Source organism: Natrix helvetica (assembly GCF_964273705.1).
Source record: "Natrix helvetica genome assembly, chromosome: 5".
Classification (NCBI taxonomy): Eukaryota; Metazoa; Chordata; class Lepidosauria; order Squamata; family Natricidae; genus Natrix; species Natrix helvetica.
The window spans coordinates 99,140,049-99,160,805 of NC_138551.1; the positions used below are offsets into that span (position 1 = coordinate 99,140,049).

The 20,757-nt window shown below is 41.5% G+C and overlaps 1 protein-coding gene across 3 annotated transcripts; it reads left to right on the forward strand.

The window, feature by feature from the left end:
* The first annotated feature begins 4,540 nt into the window (after positions 1 to 4,540).
* On the forward strand, positions 4,541 to 15,265 carry LOC309393313 (plasma membrane calcium-transporting ATPase 1-like). 3 transcript variants are annotated; one of them, XM_081955342.1, is made up of 3 exons: positions 4,541 to 4,785; positions 7,027 to 7,107; positions 11,265 to 15,265. In XM_081955342.1, the coding sequence occupies exon 3, from the start codon at positions 11,277 to 11,279 to the stop codon at positions 14,586 to 14,588; it is 3,312 nt and encodes a 1,103-aa protein (XP_081811468.1). In that variant the 5' UTR covers positions 4,541 to 4,785; positions 7,027 to 7,107; positions 11,265 to 11,276; the 3' UTR covers positions 14,589 to 15,265. The 3 variants fall into 3 exon arrangements, with proteins under 3 accessions (XP_081811468.1, XP_081811467.1, XP_081811469.1); XM_081955341.1 differs by lacking the exon at positions 4,541 to 4,785 and adding an exon at positions 5,797 to 5,866 and having other exon boundaries at positions 7,029 to 7,107; XM_081955343.1 differs by lacking the exon at positions 4,541 to 4,785 and adding an exon at positions 5,919 to 6,052.
* The last annotated feature ends 5,492 nt before the right edge of the window (positions 15,266 to 20,757 follow it).

Below are 20,757 nucleotides of genomic sequence, written 5' to 3' on the forward strand. Positions count from 1 at the left end.
TGATAAGCACTTGAACAGGACACCACCAGGAAATTCCAGGGCTGAAGGCTAGTCGGTGAAGTTAAAAAGAAAAGAAAATCTGGAAGAAAGTTATTACAAATCACTTCCACTGTCTCCCACACACACCCCGAAAAAAACTATCCTAACTCAAGAAAAACTACATTTATTCATGTATTGTCATATATCAATTAATCTCAATAAATCTCTGGAAATAATATTTGTTATTCTCTTAACCTGCTACTGAGATATTATATAAGTCATACAAGTAATCCTCAGTTAATGACAGCAATGGGGATTGGAATTGCTGTTGCTAAGTGACAGTCATAAAGTATGATGCTAGGTAACTGCACCACTTGGTAACAGCAATTCTGCCATTTCTGGTTGCTGTCATTAAGTGAAATCTGTGTTGTTATTAAGCGAGGGCCTCACACAATCACCAAACTCCCCATTGACTTGTTTGTGGGAAGCTGTCATGGAAAGTTGCAAATGGTGATTGCATGACTGCAAAGAGGTTGCAGTGGCCACAATTTTGAGGACGGTTCATAAATACTACTTGTTCAACATTGTTTCAGATTTAAACAGTCACTGAATGAGTGGTCGTTAACCAAGGACCATGTATTTTTAATCTAATATTCCATCATATGTGAACAAGTAGTCCTGAACTTACAACTGGTTGCATTTACCTCTGGTTTTCAACAAAAAATGCCCATTGCAGACAAATGGAATTGCTTAATGACTTCTGTGTTTTCTTAACATCCACAACATTTGCTTAACACCCACAGGGATTCACTTAATAACCACCGCCAAATAGGTCACACATTGGATCAGTCATGTGACAATCTGCTAAACACCTGGTGCAACCTATGACCATAATTGTGGGCTCAATTACACGTACAAGTCAAGAACTACCTATAGAGCCATTTAGATTGCAGAAGCCTGGTTCAGCCGTAGAATTTTTACTGAACTAGATCTTCAATGGTTAGTATAAGCATCACCATTCTACTGAACCTGAAATCCAATTATTTTAAAGTAACTGCAGATTTGTTCAATTAGAGCTACAGGCTCAATGTAAACCTGATCTCTGGCCTTTTAAGAAAAGTTTCTTAAAATATGCTTTCTTTTGACGTCCCTTACAAAGTTCACCAAAAAGTATTCCGTTAACTGTAAAAAAAAGTTCTTTTGAGTCCTAGCTTTTTTTCTGTGTTTTTAAGGCATACGTGCATCCATAATCCATTTTCAGCAACATGAACACAGTGAATTATGGGGTTTGCCTGGAAGGTAGGAAAATATAACTTGACTTTCCTTGTTTTGCTTGAAGATGTTTCACTTCTCATCAAGCAAAACATCTACAAGGAAAACAAAGACAGTCCAGTTGCCTTTTGAAAAAGCACCTTTGGGACAAACATGATCTCAATGACTGAGAATCTCCATAGACAAGTAAGAAAATATAATCTATAGAAAATGCAGTGTGAATTTATTCCTTTTTTTCTAAAACATTGCAGGGCCAGCGCACTGTGCAACATGTTTATACCGGAGTAAAATAATGTTATGTACATATATGTAGATGGTAATTTGTGTTGGTTATTACCTATTTGGGTTTAGGGATTCTTTTTCTTTTATTTATTGAGTTATTGAGATGTATTCTATGTTTGAGGGGGGGGGGCTGCACCAAGGGAGGGTCCTTCAATTTCATTGTACACATGTTGTGCATTGACAATAAAGGTTTGATTTGATTTGATTTAAAACAGACTTGTGAGGAAAATTGTCCTCCATTTTACCAGCTACATCAATTTGAGAACTACTGTTGTGCTGTCCTTAATCTCCCTAATTTGAGAAAGAGATTTTGGTTCCTTCCATTCTCTTTTCCTCATCTGTTCTATGTTTTTAACATTTGAATCATTTCACTTCCTTATAAAATGATAATATATTTTGCTGGGTGTTCTGAAAAATGGAATAAATGCAACAACTGAAGTATAGGGCATTTATCATGTACCAATACCCCAAATAATAAATTATTGTATTTATCTTGGCCAAAAAAGTGAAATAAAAAATTAATCAAGAAATATGATACAGTAGAAAAAACGGACGGCTCAGTTTTAATCACATAAAAACAGTTCTCAGACAAAAGACCTCCAAGGTCCCTTCCAAATCTATTATTGTATGTTCTATGTTCATTGGATAACCCCTGATCTTGGAGGTAAAAGTAAAGGTTCCCCTCGCACGTATGTGCCAGTCATTCCTGACTCTAGGGGACGGTGCTCATTTCCGTTTCAAAGCTGAAAAGCCAGCGCTGTCTGAAGACATCTCCATGGTCATGTGGCTGGATGATTAAACGGTGAAGGCACACGGAACTCTGTTACCTTCCCACCAAAGGTTGTTTCTATTTTTCTACTTTTTTACATGCTTTCGAACTATTTTTCTACTTGCATTTTTATATGCTTTCGAACTGCTGGGTGGACAGAAGCTGGGACAAGTGACGGAAGCTCACCCCGTTACGCGGTGCTAGGGATTCGAACCACCGAACTGCCGACCTTTCTAATCGACAAGCTCAGCGTCTTATATCATGTTGACTTTGTCTTCAGTGTAAATGATTATTTGGTTTTCTTAGAAGAATACTTACAAGGCTTCTATTTCCTTCTCCAGTGGTTCATATTTAGTCTGATCCTTCATCTGTGATCGATCTACGTCTGTCTGTCTATCTGTCTCTGTCTTTCTATCAACATGAGAGATCATTCTCAGAGATTAGGGGCTTCCTAAACAAGCCATTTTACAACACCTAGGTAACACACTCCATGAACTGGGTAATTTTTTAATGCTATAATTCAGTAGGTTCAATGCTTTGATAAATATATATCACATGTATCAAAAAATATGTGTCATTTGCTAACATTACATACTGAGGATACTGTGGTGGTAGCAGTGGTCAGCTACCAGTATTTGCCAGAAATACTTTGCAAAGATTTGCCCTGGCTTAACTTTTTTCCACATAAGGATCTGCCATTAGGGATGGTAGTAATTCTTTTGAGGATTAAGAAGGATTTAAGATAGGGTGAGGGAGGGGGGGAACACAAGGAAACATTCAACCAATCATAAGCACCTGTTGAAATTAAAGTATTGCGTGACAATATTTATTGTGTATCCAAATTAGGCTTGACATAAGGTTAGTTCTCTGCTGTGATGTCAACTTCCAAGAGTATTAAACTTAATTATATTTTAGTCCCTTTGCTATTCAATTTTATAACAACAAATTGCTGGGAGAACTCACAAAACCAGAACATCACCTGCTAAGCCTTTTGAAATTTGGGGTTGGAATAGACTCCTGACAATATCACAGGTAGGTGAAGAAACAAATGTGTCACTGAACAAATCTAACCAGAATTCTCACTAGAGGCACAAATGGTCAGATTTGAATTACTGTACTTTGGATTCGTTATGTGAAAACCTGGCTTTCTGAAGAAAGCTGTAATGCTGGCAAAGTGGAAGGAAAGAGAAAGTTGACCAGCAGCAAGGCAGATGAATTCAATTAAAGCAGCAATGGGAGTGCCATTAGAGGACATGAAGAGTCATGCTGGGCACAGATCATCCTGGAGAAGGTTTATCTCTGTGATTACTAAGAGTTGGCACTGGAAATAGGTAGATTTACTGCTTCCTTTTATACACAGATGATACAGCCATTATCTCAAATTCACTTTTTTGACTTGAAGGCAGATCAACCACAGGGAAGTCCTTGACTTATAACCACAACTGAGCCCAAAACTTCTGTTGCTAAGCAAGACAATTGTTAAGTGAATCACTGATGCTATTAAATTAGTAATATGATTGTTAAGTGAATCTGGATTCCCAGAATTTGGATTTGCTTGTCAGAAGGTCGCAAAAGATGATCACATGCCCCTTGAACACTGCAACTGTCACAAATATGAGTTGCCAAGCATCTGAATTTTGATCACATGACCTCGGGGATGCTGCAATGGTCATAAGTGTGAAAAACAGTCATAAGTCACTTTTTTTCAGTACTGTTGTAACTTCGAATGGTCACTAAACAAACGGTCATAAGTCGAGTGTTTATTATACAGATAGTGACCTGGTCATGAACCACCCCAAAACAAAAATGTATGTTTCTTATCAAGACATAAATCTGGATGGCAATTTAATAGAAATGTTATTGAACAGATTAGGGCCTTCAAATATCAGAACTGTTTCCTATGCTACAGTAACATTGGTTAATTATTGGCCATCAACTCTGGGTTCACACTTAATGACCACATAGATCAGGGGTGTGAAATTCGCGTTGTCACGACGTCGTCACGTGACATAGCGGGACTTTTTTTTCACTTCGCCAAACTGGGCGTGGCTAGCGCATGATGCAACTGGCCCGAAGGCTGCGAGTTTGACAGCCCTGACATAGATGGACCTTTTCTTTTTATGAGACGGCCAATTTTTAGTTTTTTCAATCTACCCAATGAGGAAAGAACAGTGGTACCTTTAAAATCCAGGCTGCAGTACATTTATCAGGGAAGGGGGCTACTCTTTTTGGTTGCACTGATGTGGATGCCATCAAGAGTCAGAGTTCATGAGAATGTGACTATTCGCAATGGTCTCATTGGCTGCTGGTAGCATTCCAATTCAACGTCTCTTCCTGTTGTAACTGCCACTTTGAACAGTTACTGGCCAATGTGAAAAAATATCTTTCCGGACTTTGGAGTTAGGCCAAAGCAATGTTGGGACAGTTGGAACAGGATTAGCTTGGGATCGAGGAACATGAACAGGACTGAAGCCAAAATGCAGGTTAGAACTGTACAATTCACATTCAACTGTACTATTTTTGCTCCACTAGCCAAAATATTTTTGCAAAGCAGACTAACCACCAGTGGTTTTTATTATTCGGACATGTGGAATAATTTCTATACTGTGAAAACATTAAGTGCCCTCCATCACGTTCTTCCTCTGTCTTACGGGGCCTATTTTCCTTTCGAACCAAGATTGTTTAACATATTTAACATTTCTTCATTCCCAGCCTCTAGCTAAATTTATTCCAATATCTGGCCTCCCCTTTTCAAAATGCCAGTGTGTGTGTGTGTGTGTGTGTGTGTGTGTGTGTGTGTGTGTATAGAAGTATAATATTGCGCTTAAACTCAGGCAACTTGCGAGGCATGGAATTTAAGGAACTTGTTCCCTGAATGTGAGTGACAAAACACTTTTATCCTTAAAGAAGGTTTGATTTGCCCCAAAATATGAATCACCACATTTCAGGCAAAGCAAAAAAACATTTATTAATGGGAGGCCACATCCAGGGTAAATAAACAAATAATACACATATTTGATATATGTGATGCATCCAAAGGTAACAAATCAAATGAGACACAATATCAATTAGATGTGAGAATTAAACAATAGAAAATATTGATCCCATATATAACATTCCACAAGTGGCAAATTTATGGGTGGTGTCACCTTCTTTCCCAGTCAAGTCTGCATTTTTCTTAATATACTTGCAAGTGTGTTCAAGGACCTCCAGAATATATTCTCTATTGTTTAATAACTAAAAAAGGCTACTTTTGCACATAAAAAATAAAACAAAAAGAAATGGCTTTGACTAAAACATGATCCCCTGACCTTCAGGAGACATGGATGACATGCTAAAATATTAGTATCACCTTTATTTAAAAGCTAATAACAAAACCTAAAAGTCTAGGTAACAGTGACATTTTTCCCCCACTTTAAATTAGATTGCTCTTTAAAAAAAAAAAGAGGCCTTTGAATCTCAAACAATCACATGACACTCAGGTGTATATAAGTGAGAATGATTATTTCCAGGTCAAAACATTTCAGTTTTTAGTTCCTACACATCATATTACTATAAAGCCATGTAAGTGTTCTAGATGTTCGCTCCTCTTCTTGCTTTCTAGTTTAAACACTTGCTTTTTTAAGGATTAATCAAGGATCACTGGCTATTTTTTCCCCTTAACTGCAGACCATAATTAGACAGACATTGGAGGGAATTCTTTGGCTGTGGTATCTAAGCTCCTTGAATTTTAAAGTGATAATACAAAATGTGTGTATTATTTTCTCAACACTCATGGTTGTTAAGATATGTAGGTTTGTATTAGCAGAAATGGAGCCATTTTTCTATAGAAAAAATGCAGGAAATGTTTAAAATGTGAATACAAATGAAAATGTTGTTGTAACTACCGGTATATAGCTTGAGATTATTTTTTCATGTAAAGATTTTGAGATGTACCGTATGATAGCCAAATTTTTAAAAATCCATACATTTCTCCCTCACCAATAAAAATTAAGTAACAGAACATAAATAGCTATTGGTTGCCTTTTCACAATAACTAAATTTTATCACTTTGCTATTCTTTTAACCAAATAAAGATGGTGTTGATATGCTGAGCCTGAGCAATTTCTAACTGCTGGGAAATGTAATTCAGCAACCTTAAGAGGACAACAGGACCTGCATCTTAGAGATGAATTTTGGAGAAGGCAACGATTCTCTCTGGACTGTAGGCCTACAATAGGCTGATCCATAAACTAACTAAACATAGTTTAGCCTAGCAAATTATGCAAGCTAGCCCATGTAATTAATTTAAGTAAACTGTGCAAACTCAACATTTATGAGACAGATATACCTACAGGTAATAAATGGGAAAGAGAAATTAATCCTAATCATCAAAATAAAACAGCTACGGTAGATCTAATTAATGATTCTTAATGGTACTACTATCTAATAGAACAGCCATTACCTAATTTGGGAATGAACAACGGAAGCAATTGCTCCTATTATAGAACTCCACAAAAGAAGTATCTGGTTTTTCTTAATAGACATGGAAAGTTTAGATAATTCCTACTACCACTTTAAGTTGCCCCACCCCCACCCCTTAAGAGAAAGCTCTTAATTAATGGTTTGGTCCATATTACTACAAGGGTATGCTAATTTATCTGAAATTAATTTAATTTGTAGAAGTTAATTTCTCTCCTATTTTTCCTTTGTTACTGTTCTGATTTTCCTGCTTTCCCTTCAAGAGGTTTTCTTTCTGCTTTCCCTTGAAAATGCTACAACTTTGAGATGAAAGTGCCCTCTACTGCCTGAAGTTCCCTGTTCAGGTAGGCCAATGATCGAATTATCTATAGTTAAAGCATTGTCATATTTTTTCTTCCAAGTTGTGTTTATAGAAATATAGTGAATGACAATTTTCATAAAACAAAGTTATGACAATATTCATGGAGTATGCTAGTCAGAAGGGGGTTATTTGTTGCTTAGTACTTAGGAGATTGTGATTGTAAACTGTAGTTTCCCATAGTGTAAATCCAGCCAATTGGGGTTTATTCAGTAAACCATGGAGCAATAAATCATCCCTCACTGTGTTACTGGAATGCAGTTAATTAACATCTCAATAGTCTTCATGTTTCTTGGTACTTTTTAATCCAAGTCTGTTATGGAGCCACACTTCGAAGTTCCTTTACTGAAGAATAGTAGCTCTGAGACCAGTAATGAAATGTGTTGTGACTTCCTCTGGATTTAATTTTGATGCTTAGCTAATATGAAAGTATGCAAGAGGTTGAATGTTTGTACAACTTGAACAGGCCCCTTTTCTGCATGCAATCAACCATGTGTGTGGGGACTAACTTGAGTGAGGTTAATACTGTATCTTCCATACGATGAAACCCAATTTTCCTCATCTGTGTGTTCACAGGAACTGAGAGTCATCTTCAAGAGGTTAAAACCCACTCATGCCACAAATAGGTTAATCAGCTGAAATAGTGTATGCAACTGACATAGTAATAACAGCATACAGTGGTACCTCGGTACTCGGTCCTATGTTTGGTCTTATTGGTCCAATTGCTAAAAGCACATTTGGGTTGCAGGTTTATATGTAAGACAGATTTCTGTTTATTTTTGTACACATGGGAAGTGATGTTGTAATAGTGCAGTTGTATACCTATCAACACAGGTGTAAATCCTACTGATCTCAGCAAGACGTATTCCTAAGTAGAATTGTGTCACATTACGTCCCACCAAATGAAGTTGGAACGATTTCAAGTTAAACTACACAAAATCAAACATCCTAGCTAGATATATATAGGGGGAATAAAGTATAGAGTGAAACCCACCTATTCGGTGATATCATAATACCACCAGATAGCCTCCTATAGCTCTTCAGAATGTGTGGACCCTGACTGCCAAAATTGTCTGTCTATTATGGTTAATTTATTTTATTGTACTTTCCTAGTATAAATAGAATGTGGATAAAGGATCTGGGAGGAGTGAATTTAACCATCACTCCTCTGTCATGGTCAGATCACTCACTCCTCCGTCTTGACTTCCCTGGTGCTACTCCTCGCTGCGGGGAGGCGGAACCGGAGAACACTAGATGGTTCCGCCCCAGGCGCTTGATGGAACCAGACAGGTTCCAGACGGAGCTTGGGCCACCTCCTGCAGCCCTGACCCGCCCTCGGGTAGAGGACCTGGTGGCCGCGTGGAATAATGCGACTACCGGGGCCTTGAACCGGGTGGCGCCTTTGCGGCCTCTCCGGCGGCAACGATCCACCCTGGCCCCTTGGTTTACCGAGGAGCTAAGGGTGATGAAGCGCCGCAAGAGATGCCTAGAGAGTCGTTGGAGATCCTCCCGAACCGAACTTGACCGAGCACAGGTACGAGCCCATTTAAGGACGTACCTAGTGGCATTGAGAATGGCCAAACGTCAATATTGTGCCGCTCTCATTGCATCCGCAGAGAACCGCCCTGCCGCCCTGTTTCGGGTGTCCCGCTCTCTTCTGTTTCAGAGGCCACGGGAGGCCCCTTTACAGGGCAGGGCAGAGGAGTTTGGGAAATACCTGCAGGATAAAGTCGCTCAAATCCGGAAGGATTGGATCCCCTTCAGTGGCCCAGTCGAGACGCCAGTGGCGAGTCTTGAGAAACCTTTTTGGGAGGAGTTTGACTTGGTTGTCATCGAGGATTTGGACAGATTGCGTGGGCGACTGCGACCTACCACATGTTTGTTGGACCCGTGTCCCTCCTGGCTTGTACTGGCATCCTGGGAGGTTACACGCGACTGGCTCCTGGACCTAGTGAACGCTTCGTTGGGTGAGGGGTCTCTCCCGGCCGCCTTGAAAGAGGCGGTGGTGAGACCCTTGCTCAAGAAGCCTTCCCTGGACCCTATGGAGCTGGTCAATTATCGTCCTGTCTCCAACCTTCCCTTTTTGGCGAAGGTTGTGGAGAGTGTGGTGGCTTCTCAGTTTCCATGACATCTGGAGGAGAATGATTATCTAGACCCGCGCCAGTCCGGCTTTCGCCCTGGGCACAGCACTGAGACGGCCTTGGTCGCGTTGGTAGATGATCTCTGGAGGGCCAGAGATAGGGGCTGTTCCTCTATCCTGGTCCTATTAGACCTCTCGGCGGCTTTTGATACCATCGACCATGGTATCCTGTTGCACCGACTGGAGGGGTTGGGGATCCGGGGCACCGTCTTGCAGTGGTTCGGCTCCTACCTCTCCGGCAGGACGCAACGTGTGTTGGCAGGAGAGCAGAGGTCGACCCTAAGCCCCCTCATCTGTGGGGTGCCACAGGGGTCGGTCCTCTCGCCACTCCTGTTCAACACATACATGAAGCCGCTGGGTGAGATCATCCGTGGTTTTGGGGTGGGATACCACCTGTACGCTGATGATACTCAGCTGTACATTTCCACCCCGAACCACCCCAACGAGGCCGTCGAAGTGATGTCCCGGTGTGTGGAAGCCGTACGGGTCTGGATGGATGACAACCGACTCAGGCTCAACCCTTCCAAGACGGAGTGGCTGTGGGTTCCGGCTCCCCGGTTCAACCAGATAATTCCATCTCTGGCCATTGGGGGCATTCAACTCGCCCCCGTGGAGCGGGCGCGCAATTTGGGCGTCCTCCTGGATGCCAAGCTGTCCATGGATGAACATGTGACAGCCGTGGCCAGGGGGGCGTTCCATCAGGTTCGCCTGGTGCGCCAATTGCGCCCCCTATTGGACCGGGACGCTCTACGCACAGTCACCCATGCGCTGGTGACGTCTCGCCTGGACTACTGTAACGCTCTCTACATGGGGCTTCCCTTGAAATGCACTCGGAGACTACAGTTGGTCCAGAATGCGGCCGCGCGGGTGATTATGGGGAGCACCAGGTACTCCCATGTGACACCACACCTGCGCGAGCTGCACTGGCTTCCTGTGGTCTATCGAGTGCGTTTCAAGGTTTTGATTACGATCTTTAAAGCGCTCCATGGCTCAGGACCTAGTTACCTGCGGGACCGTATTCTGCCCCATACATCCCTACGACCTATTCGCTCGCACAGAGAGGGACTTCTCCAGGTGCCGTCCACTAGACAATGCCATGGGGCGGCGCCTAGGAGCAGAGCCTTCTCTGTGGCGGGCCCAGCCCTGTGGAATGACCTCCCCCCGGATATTAGGACCACTACAGACCTCCGCTCCTTCCGTGTTAAGCTCAAGACCCACCTTTTTCAAATATCTGGCCTGGCCCAACCATAACTTCGTTACGCTCCTGAGGGGTTTTTAATTTAGCAATTTTATTTAGGGGATTTTAAACTGTGTTTTAACTGTGTTTTTAGCTGTGTTTATTGTCTTTCACTTACAAGTCTACTCTCCTCCATGCACAAATGTAATTGTCCTTGTTTTTTCGTATGTATGTGTGTCCTATGTGTATTTTATCCTTTTGATTGTACGCCGCCCCGAGTCCTTCGGGAGAGGGTTGCGGCTAATCAAATAAAATTTGATTTGATTTGATTTGATCCAGAGGTGGGTTGCTGCCATTTCAGCCCAGTTTGGCCGAACCAGTAGTGGCAGCGGCGGGAGGCTCTGCCCACCCTCCTGGATGCTTCTGCGCATGCACAGAAGCATTGTATGTGTGCATGAGCGCGCACACGAGCGAACTGGTAGTAAACCTACCACTGGTCTCTTCCCTCCCTCTTCTCCAGGACCCAGTGCATTTTTTTTTTCAAATTAAAATAGAATGAGAAATCCCCAAGCACAATTTTACAACATGCCATGGTCTTTGAGTCTCAAGTACAAATATAGATGCTTTTCCACCTTGTTAGTTACAATTGTACCAGTAAAAATTACTTCAATGTTCAGAAAAAAATTATCATGTTGCTCTGATTTTTTTTAAAATACTTTCCTCTATAAATACTGGTAGTGCTTTTACATAAATGCAAGGAATGTGTTTCCAAGCTTCAAGTTATAAATGCTATTAACTTTCTCTGTGTTACCCTTGTACATTTCAGGAAGGCACAGTGATGGTGACCCCAGCCCGCAATACATCAGCTGACTTCAATATCACCACCTCAGAGCTGAAAAGTCTGATGCAATTTCGAAAGAAAGAAGCTGTGAACAAAATAAGAGAATTATATGGCGATATTTTTGAAGTCTGTAATCGTCTGAAAACATCTCCTATAAATGGAATATCTTCATCAGAAGTAGAGCTTAGGAAATCTGTGTTTGGAAAGAACTTTATACCCCCTAAAGAGCCCCTAACATTCCTTGAACTGATATGGGAAGCACTGCAGGATATGACATTATGTATCTTGGAAGTTGCAGCCCTGGTATCATTGGGACTATCGTTTTATCATCCTTCAGGGGTAAATCTTGCAGTATGTCGTTTGGAAGAATTTGAAGGAGGAGACGAAGAAGATGGGAACACCGAATGGATTGAAGGAGCTGCTATTCTTCTGTCAGTCGTTTGTGTGGTGATGGTAACAGCTTTCAATGATTGGAGCAAGGAAAAACAGTTCAGGGGGCTGCAGCGTCGCATTGAAAAGGAGCAAAAAGTTACTGTCGTCAGGAGTGGGGACGTAACGGAGGTCCCAGTCATTGACTTAGTGGTTGGGGATATCATGCAAATCAAATACGGGGATCTACTACCAGCTGATGGCCTGTTGCTCCAAGGCTACGATTTGAAACTCGATGAAAGCTCCCTTACTGGGGAATCTGATCAAGTCAAGAAGAATTTAAGACAGGATCCTATGTTGCTGTCAGGTACCCATGTGATGGAGGGCTCTGGAAAAATGGTTGTTACAGCTGTTGGTATTCACTCACAAACTGGCATTATCCTCACTTTACTTGGAGTTGGAGCAGATGAGAAACCAAAAGAGACCACCAAGGATGCTTCCTCTAAGAGCAAAGAAGGGAAAAAAGTTGAAGAGAAGGAAACGGAGGAAACGGAGGAGAGCCCAAAACCCACTGGGCACAAAAAAGAAAAATCTGTCCTCCAGGGAAAACTTACCAGATTAGCCGTGCAAATTGGCAAAGCTGGGCTGGCAATGTCTATAATCACCGTCGCTGTTCTTATATCCTCTTTTCTCATTCGAACATTTGTGATAGAGAAGCGCATTTGGGCTATTGAGTGTACGCCTGTGTATATACAATATATGGTAAAATTCTTTATCATTGGCGTGACGATTTTGGTTGTAGCCGTGCCTGAGGGCCTCCCACTTGCGGTAACCATCTCCCTTGCCTATTCTGTGAAGCAAATGATGAGAGATAATAATTTGGTCCGGCATCTGGATGCCTGCGAAACTATGGGCAATGCAACAGCCATTTGCTCAGATAAAACCGGGACCCTAACAATGAACAGAATGACAGTGGTTCAGATTTTTATTGGGGGTAAACATTATAAAATTGTTCCTGCCCCTGTTTTAATTCATCCAACTTTGTTGGCTCATCTGCTGAAGGGTATTTCTGTTAACTGTTCTTATACATCCAAGATCCTGAACCCTGAAGTCGAAGGAGGCCTGCCCCGTCATATTGGCAATAAAACTGAATGTTCTTTACTGGGCTTGCTTTTAGAATTAAATCTGGATTATGAGGCCATGAGGACTAAGATCCCAGAAGAAGCATTGTATAAAGTGTATACCTTCAATTCTGACAGGAAATCTATGAGCACAGTTTTGAAAAATGCTGCTGGTGGTTATCAGCTCTTCAGCAAAGGTGCGTCTGAAATACTTCTTCAAAAATGCACCAAACTATTGAACTCTAATGCAGAGCGTGAACCTTTTTCCAGAAAGGATAGGGAAAATGTGATTAAAAATGTGATTGCCCCAATGGCTTCTGAGGGACTCCGAACCATCTGTATTGCTTTCAGAGATTTTCCAGGTGGCCCTGATTCAGCCGAACCAGTATGGGATGATGAGAGCACTATTATTAAGGATTTAACCTGCATTGCAATTGTGGGCATTGAAGATCCAGTAAGACCCGAAGTTCCAGATGCAATCAGGAAGTGTCAGAATGCTGGCATCGTTGTCCGTATGGTCACTGGGGACAATCTTAACACAGCGCGGGCAATTGCAGCCAAATGTGGGATTCTGCGACCCGGGGAGACCTTTCTGTGTTTAGAGGGGGGTGAGTTTAATAGATTAATTCGTAATCAGAATGGGGAGATCAGACAAGAGTTGATAGACAGGATCTGGCCTACCCTAGCCGTGCTTGCAAGATCCTCTCCAGCCGATAAGTATAACTTGGTGGAAGGGATCATCAACAGCAACATCACAGAACAAAGACAAGTGGTAGCAGTCACTGGGGATGGTACTAATGACGGGCCAGCATTAAAAAAGGCCGATGTTGGCTTTGCCATGGGAATTGCTGGAACAGATGTAGCTAAGGAAGCTTCTGATATTATTCTTACTGATGACAATTTTTCGAGTATTGTCAAAGCAGTGATGTGGGGTAGAAATGTGTATGATAGCATTTCCAAATTTCTTCAGTTTCAACTGACAGTCAATGTAGTAGCTGTGATCATTGCTTTTTCGGGGGCTTGCATCACCCAGAATTCCCCTCTGAAGGCAGTTCAGATGTTGTGGGTAAATCTCATTATGGATACCTTTGCTTCTCTGGCTTTAGCCACAGAAAAGCCAACCGAAGCGTTGCTGAAACGGAAGCCTTACGGTAGAAATAAGCCACTCATCTCCCGTATAATGATGAAAAATATTTTCTTACATGCCGTTTATCAGCTTGTAGTGGTCTTTTCACTACTGTTTGTAGGAGAACGATTTTTTGATATTGACAATGGACGAGCCTCATCACTGCAGTCCGCACCCAACCAACATTACACTATTATATTTAACACATTTGTAATGATGCAAATATGTAATGAAATCAATGCACGAAAGATTCACGGAGAACGGAATGTTTTTTCAGGAATATTCAGAAATAGCATTTTTTGCGGTGTCACTCTAGGAACCTTGATTATACAAATTCTAATTGTTCAGTTTGGAGGGAAGCCATTTAGTTGCACAACACTTACCCTAGAGCAATGGCTGTGGTCCCTCTTTTTTGGCCTGGGGTCCTTGGTATGGGGACAAGTCATCATTAGTATTCCGACCAGATATATGTGGTTCCTGAAAGAAGTTGGAGAGAAGCCACTCAAAGAGGAGGAGGTAATAGGAGAAGAAGTAACTGAAGTGATAGACTTTGGCGAACAGGAACTGCGTCACAGCCAAATTTTGTGGTGCAGGGGCTTAAGCAGAATACAGGCTCAGTGCAGAGTAGTGAATGCCTTTCGTTATCCTCCATATAAAAGTCCACACTCGGCAATGAGCAGTAAAACTATCTGACCAGACACTAAAACAGATTCTGAAATGGTGGTTTGATTCTTGGTGAATGTTGATTTCAAGAGTAACGTGCACATTAGCTCCCGTAAGAAATGGATGGGGAATGGGGCTTCACAGCAGTCGGTGAAGGAGACACGCTTTTGAAGCTATCTAGCAAAATAGAAGTTTCTGGTCTGAACTTAATTCCAAGTAGATGGGAGAAAGCATAAGAAATCAATACAGCAATACAATTAATACTCCCTTTATGTAGGGGTCTAATCATTATGTTAGCAGACTTGTCCTGGATTTTGAGACATTAATTTCTTTTTGCAGAAAAGATGCCTTCAGAGAAAAGAGGCGTGATGAAGCCAAAAAGCCATGTCTTTAATTTTTTATATTTATATATTTATTAATTGAAAGGTGATATTCTTATAAATGATAGATGTTAAACAGTGCATATAACAGCATTGATCTTTGCTCCTGTTTATGCCTATAATTTGTGTCAATTGACAGAGTCGCCCGAGGCCCTTAATCTAGGCCACCTTCCCAAGTACTTTTCTTCTTTCCTAAGGCTGCAGGCTGTGAATCTAAGGAAGCAGGGTAGATGTGGCTGCAAGCAGGCTGAATGTACTTTTATTTTGTTGTTGGCAGTTCCTTATGAGCAAAAAGTATATGAGCAATAATAAAAATGCTTCAAACTATTTTTGCATTGGTTGGTTAATTAACAGAATCAGAAAAACCAAAGTAGTCATTTTTTACAAAAAGAGGACAGGCCTCTTACTACTAGTGATGTAATCATCTTTTCGAACCTATGTATTAATGCAGTGTTTTTCAACCTTGGCAACTTGAAGATGTCTGGACTTCAACTCCCAGAATTCCCCAACCAGCGAAGTTGAAGTCCAGACATCTTCAAGTTGCCAAGGTTGAAAAACACTGTATTAATGGATAATTTTTCCTCTAATAATATCTTCCAGAAATATATAGATCAGGAGTGTCAAACTCAAGGCCTGCGGGCCGGATCTTGCTCACATGTTTAGCTTTGGCTTGCGGGGCTGCCCTGGAAACACCAAATATGTGGCCTGCGGTACCTCGGCCAGCAAAAACAGAGCTTGGGAGGGACACGTGCAGGGAGCCCCAAGCTCGGTTTTCACTGGCAGATGTGCGTACCATTGCGGCCAAAAACGGGGCTGGGAGGAGGGCGCACACAGTGTTGCATACCAATGAACAAACCCACAGTTCACTGCCTTTTCTCAATACTGCTTACTGTATTTTTCAGAGTATAAGACACACTTTTTTCCCTCAAAAAAGAGGCTGAAAATCTGGGTGCGTCTTATACACTGAATATAGCATTTTGTGCCTCCTGAAACCCCTCTCCTTTCACCAAAATGGCTGTGCATAGCCTTTAGGAGACTTGCAGAATGCTCCTGGGGACTGGGGAGGGCAGAAATGAACGAAAAATGGGTCGGTTTTTTGCTCATTTGGCTCCCCCCCCCCAGCCCCCAGGAGCACTCTATAAGCCTCCTAAAGGTTATGCATGCCCTTTTTTAGACAAAAAACGGACCCATTTTTGCAATAAATGGGCCATTTTTTGCTTGTTTTCGGGGCTCCCACCCCCCAGGAGCATTCTACAAGCCGCCTAAAGGCTATTCATGCCCCCCCCCTTTTTAAAAAAATAAAGGGCCCGTTTTCGCAAAAAAATGGGCTGGTTTTGGGAGGTCTGCAGAGTGCAAAAACTTTTTTTTTTAATTTGCCTCTTCAAAGCCTTGGTGCATATTATACTCCGAAAAATACTATAAATGCTATTTCCTAAACCATGTCCTGTTTTAAACTACCCTACTGTCTCCATAACCCCCATTTTGTCTATAGTAAATCAAGAAAGCAGTTATCAAAATTGGAACAGTTTGCAATCTAAAGGAAAAGAGTGTAATTATCTCAGAAAATTTTCAATTAAGGCATCTTGGGAAGCAGGAGGGAGAGAGGTAGAGATGGTTTAAAGATGCTTTCAAAGTTGGCAACAATCAGTATATGGCTTCATCTCCCTCGTAAAATGACATGGTTAAAAAAGCATCTACATGGTAGTCATGATGCATTTTGATGCCTGGATGTCAAATATGGAAGCCAAGAACTGGCTAGGGAATTCTGGGAATTGAAGTCCACACACCTTAAAGTCACCAACTTTGAAAACTCCACTGTAATACAGACATCAGCATCATCGTTATTTCCAAGTATAAAATAGGTGTTTGCTTTGATGTGGGTACATCCATTCCACAAAGGAATCAAGAAAAGCTGGAATTTAGTGGGGATCATTCCCGTCGATCAGAACAAAATAAAGTTGTGTGAACAGTCAGGCATTTTATAGTAGTAACTTTGTTTATATATACCAAGGGTGTCCAAACGTTTTGCAAGGAGGGCCAGATTTGATGAGGTGAAAATGTGTGGGGCCGACCATTCAGCCTGACATTCTTTGAACCATTAATATTAATGTGTGGTGAAGGAAAAAATGCCTGCCAGTGGGGGATGAGCCTGCCAGTGGGGGCTGAGCTGGTGGGGAGAAAAGATGCTGCGGGCCACTTGAAATTTGAAAGTGGGCCACAATTGGCCTCCGGGCCGGACTTTGGACATGCCTGATATATACAGATAAGTTTTATTAAACTTTATCAAAATATAACACACAAGTGAAAATAAGGATAGTGAGAAAGTGGGAGAGGGGAAGAGGGAAAAAGAGAAGTGTAAAGAGAAGGGAACGCGGTGGCTCAGTGGCTAAGACGCTGCAGTTGTCAATCAGAAGGTTGGCAGTTCAGCGGTTCGAATCCCTAACGCTGCATAACGGGGTGAGCTGTTACTTGTCTCAGCTTCTGCCAACCTAGCAGTTTGAAAGCATGTAAAAAATGCAAGTGGAAAAATAAGGGACCACTTTGTTGGAAGGTAACAGCGCTCTGTGCGCCTTCGGCATTGAGTCATGCTGACCACATTACCACGGAGAACGTCTTCGGATAGCACTGGCTCTTCGGCTTAGAAACAGAGATGAGCCCTGCCCCTAGAGCCAGAAATGATTAGCACGCATGTGCGGGTAAAGGGAAAAAAGAAAAAAAGCATTAGCTTCCAACTCTTTTCTGCATGGTAACATAACATTACAGCCTCAATTTTTAAATTTTGCATAACATATACTAGCCATGTCTATAACGATTTGTCTAATTAGCGAATCCCAAAATCAGAAATTCATTTTTTTAAATGTTTCAAGTACAAAATCTGGAAGTAGTTTGCAAGAAGAAACTAAATTTGATGTTTCTTTGATTAAAGCCATCAATTTAACCATTTATGTTAGTGCCGCCAATTTCTCTCCACATTCTTCCAATGTGGAATTAATGTAGAGCAATAATTTTGGGAATGGACAGAAGCCATCGCATTTCCCCTAGGCAGCCACTTCAAAGAATGACCATTCCCCAAGATGGGAACCACCAGGAAAACATCATTTTTTTTATCCAGGTAGCCCTCGACTTATGATCACAACTGAGCCCAAAATTTATGTTGCTAAACAAGACAGTTGTTGAGTTTTACCCCATTTTATCACCTTATCATAGTTGTTAAGTGAATCACTACAATTAGTAAGTTAATATTATGGTTGTTAAGTGAATATGGCTTCCCCATTGACTTCGCTTGTAAAAGATCGCAAAAGGGAATCTACAACTGTCATAAGTATGAACCCATTGCCAAGCATCAGAATTTTAATCACATGACCATGGGGGTTACTGCAATGGTCATTAAGTGTGAAAAACAGTCCTATATAACTTTTGTAATGCTATTGTAATGCTATTGTAATTTTGAACAGTGACTAAATGAGTGGTTGTAAATTGAAATTACTTGCGCAGGTATTCGTCAACTTATGAACACAATTGAGCCCAAAATTTATGTTGCTAAGTGAGAAATTTGTAAAGTTCGGCCCATTTTGTGACTTTTCTTGCCACATTTGTTAAGTGAATTACTGCAGTTGTTAAATGAGTAACACGGTTGTTAAGTAAATCTGGTTTCTCCATTGACTTTGCTTGTCAGAAGGTCACAAAAGGGGATGTTGCAACTGTCATAAATGTGAATCAGTTGTCAAAAGCATCCATATATAAATTATGTGACCATGGGAATGCTGCAACATTCTTAAGTGTGAAAAATTGTTGTTACTGTTGTAACTCCCAGCAGTCACTATGAATTGTTGTAATTCAAGGACTACCTATTTAGCTACATTTCCAGCATTGCAAGCTTTCGAGAAATTTGTCTGCACTATTGACAAAGACCTCTTGATGGCACTGTGACACTGAATAATAATGGACTTTTAAAAGCCAACTCATTTCTGTCATACATTACTGAAAGAACACAACATGATCTTAATTATCATTTTATATCAAGTCCTTAAATATCTTTAAACAGCATACAATCTTTAAAATTAATAGAATTACATGTTGGTATACAAGAAAGAAATGATAAAAACCTATGGGGACATTTTTAGTTGTCTCCAAGCTCAGCAGGGAGTTATGTGTGTTGTATAATGGTCACAAAATGTATTTTAGAACTTGTATTTGCCTGATGTCGTCCAAATTCGGAAGCTCAGCAATATCAGATGTGGTTACCTCTAACATTCTAAGTCAGGGGTGGGTAACTATGGCAACTTTACGACCTGTGGACTTCAACTCCCAGAATTCCTGAACCAGAATTCTGGGAGTTGAAGTCCACTGGTCGTAAAGTTATCCAGAGTTGCCCACTTCTCTTCTAAATGGTGCAGGCTAGATGAGAAGCCAAAAAGAAGGCGGGGAGGTGATAATAAACTTTCTCTGGGAAGTTCACATGTGTCCAAAGTAGGATAGTTTGAGCTGGTCAAATGACAACTCTGGATTGATTTGTTTGATGATCCATAAGTTTGTTTTCTTGGCTGTCCACAGTATTTTTAGAAGTCTTTCCCAACATAAAATGTTCAAAAATATCAATATTCTTTCTATCTTCATAATCCAACTTTCATTTCATAGATGTCACGGGTAATACCATGGTTTACAAGATTCTCATCTTTGTAGGTGTAGACACATCATGCCATCTGAATATTTTTCCAATGTTTTCATGGCAACTGTAGCAAATGTTAATATTGTGACATTACATTGAGATAATATTGAGATACAGTTTGATCTAGTGTTTAAGACAGTAGGCTAGATACTGTTGGAAAAAATGTCCTTTTGGATTCAGTTCCAAGTGGGGAAAAGACCCTTGAAACACGGAGGCTGCTTGGAAAGATGGTTTTAATGGTGGACAGGATCACATGCCTTGAAGATGATGGTTAGAAAAAAAAACAGGACAGAGATGCTGAGAGTGCCCTTTATGCACCCTCTGGGCCTTTGAATTTTGTATTCTGATTGGTTGTCAGACTCCCATGGGGCCATGCAGGGACAACTCTATAGGCAGTCCTGAGTCCCAAGCTTGGTTGAGCCTTGCTGGGTGATGTAATCTTCCCAGGAGCCATGTGGTGAGTTCTGTTGCTAGATGGGTAGAGGGCTATTCCTACCTTTGTTGGATCTTGGGTGAGGGCATTTGTCTATGAATAGACCTAGCTACCTCCTTATCTCTTAAGTGGGGACATCTGTTATGGGCTATTGAGGATGGTGGAGGCCATTAAGAGTGAGTCTGCTTCCTGTCTGCTTCCATTTATCATCCAGGGAAATATAATATTCTGCCTTTTTAATATTTCTAGAATATTTCATTCTTCTAGGAGAGGAGTGGGTGCTAACTTCCTACAATACCAGGAGACTGTGTGTCTTGTCTTAGCCAAGAAAACCAGCTGAGGGATTTTGAGTTGTTTATAAAAAATAATGAAGGCAGTAAATAAATAAATGCTTCTTTACTGACAATAGTTCAACTTAAAAGGTGGAGTATTACTTCAGTATCTTCAGTGTCCGTTCCTATACCTGTTGTCATTAGTTATACCTGTTTATCAGTGGTGGGTTCCGGATCCCGTTGCAACCAGTACGCTGCAACGGGGCCCGGCATCTACCACGTGAACGCCCACATGCGTACTTACCGCCTGCAACGCTCCAGCTGCTTGGTGGAGCGTCGAGCAGGCACTGTACACTCTGTGCACATGCGTGAAACCCCCGAATCAGCTCAAATAGCAGTAGGGAGAGCAGGTGGCCGGATGGGCCCTCCGGAGCACCCTACTGGA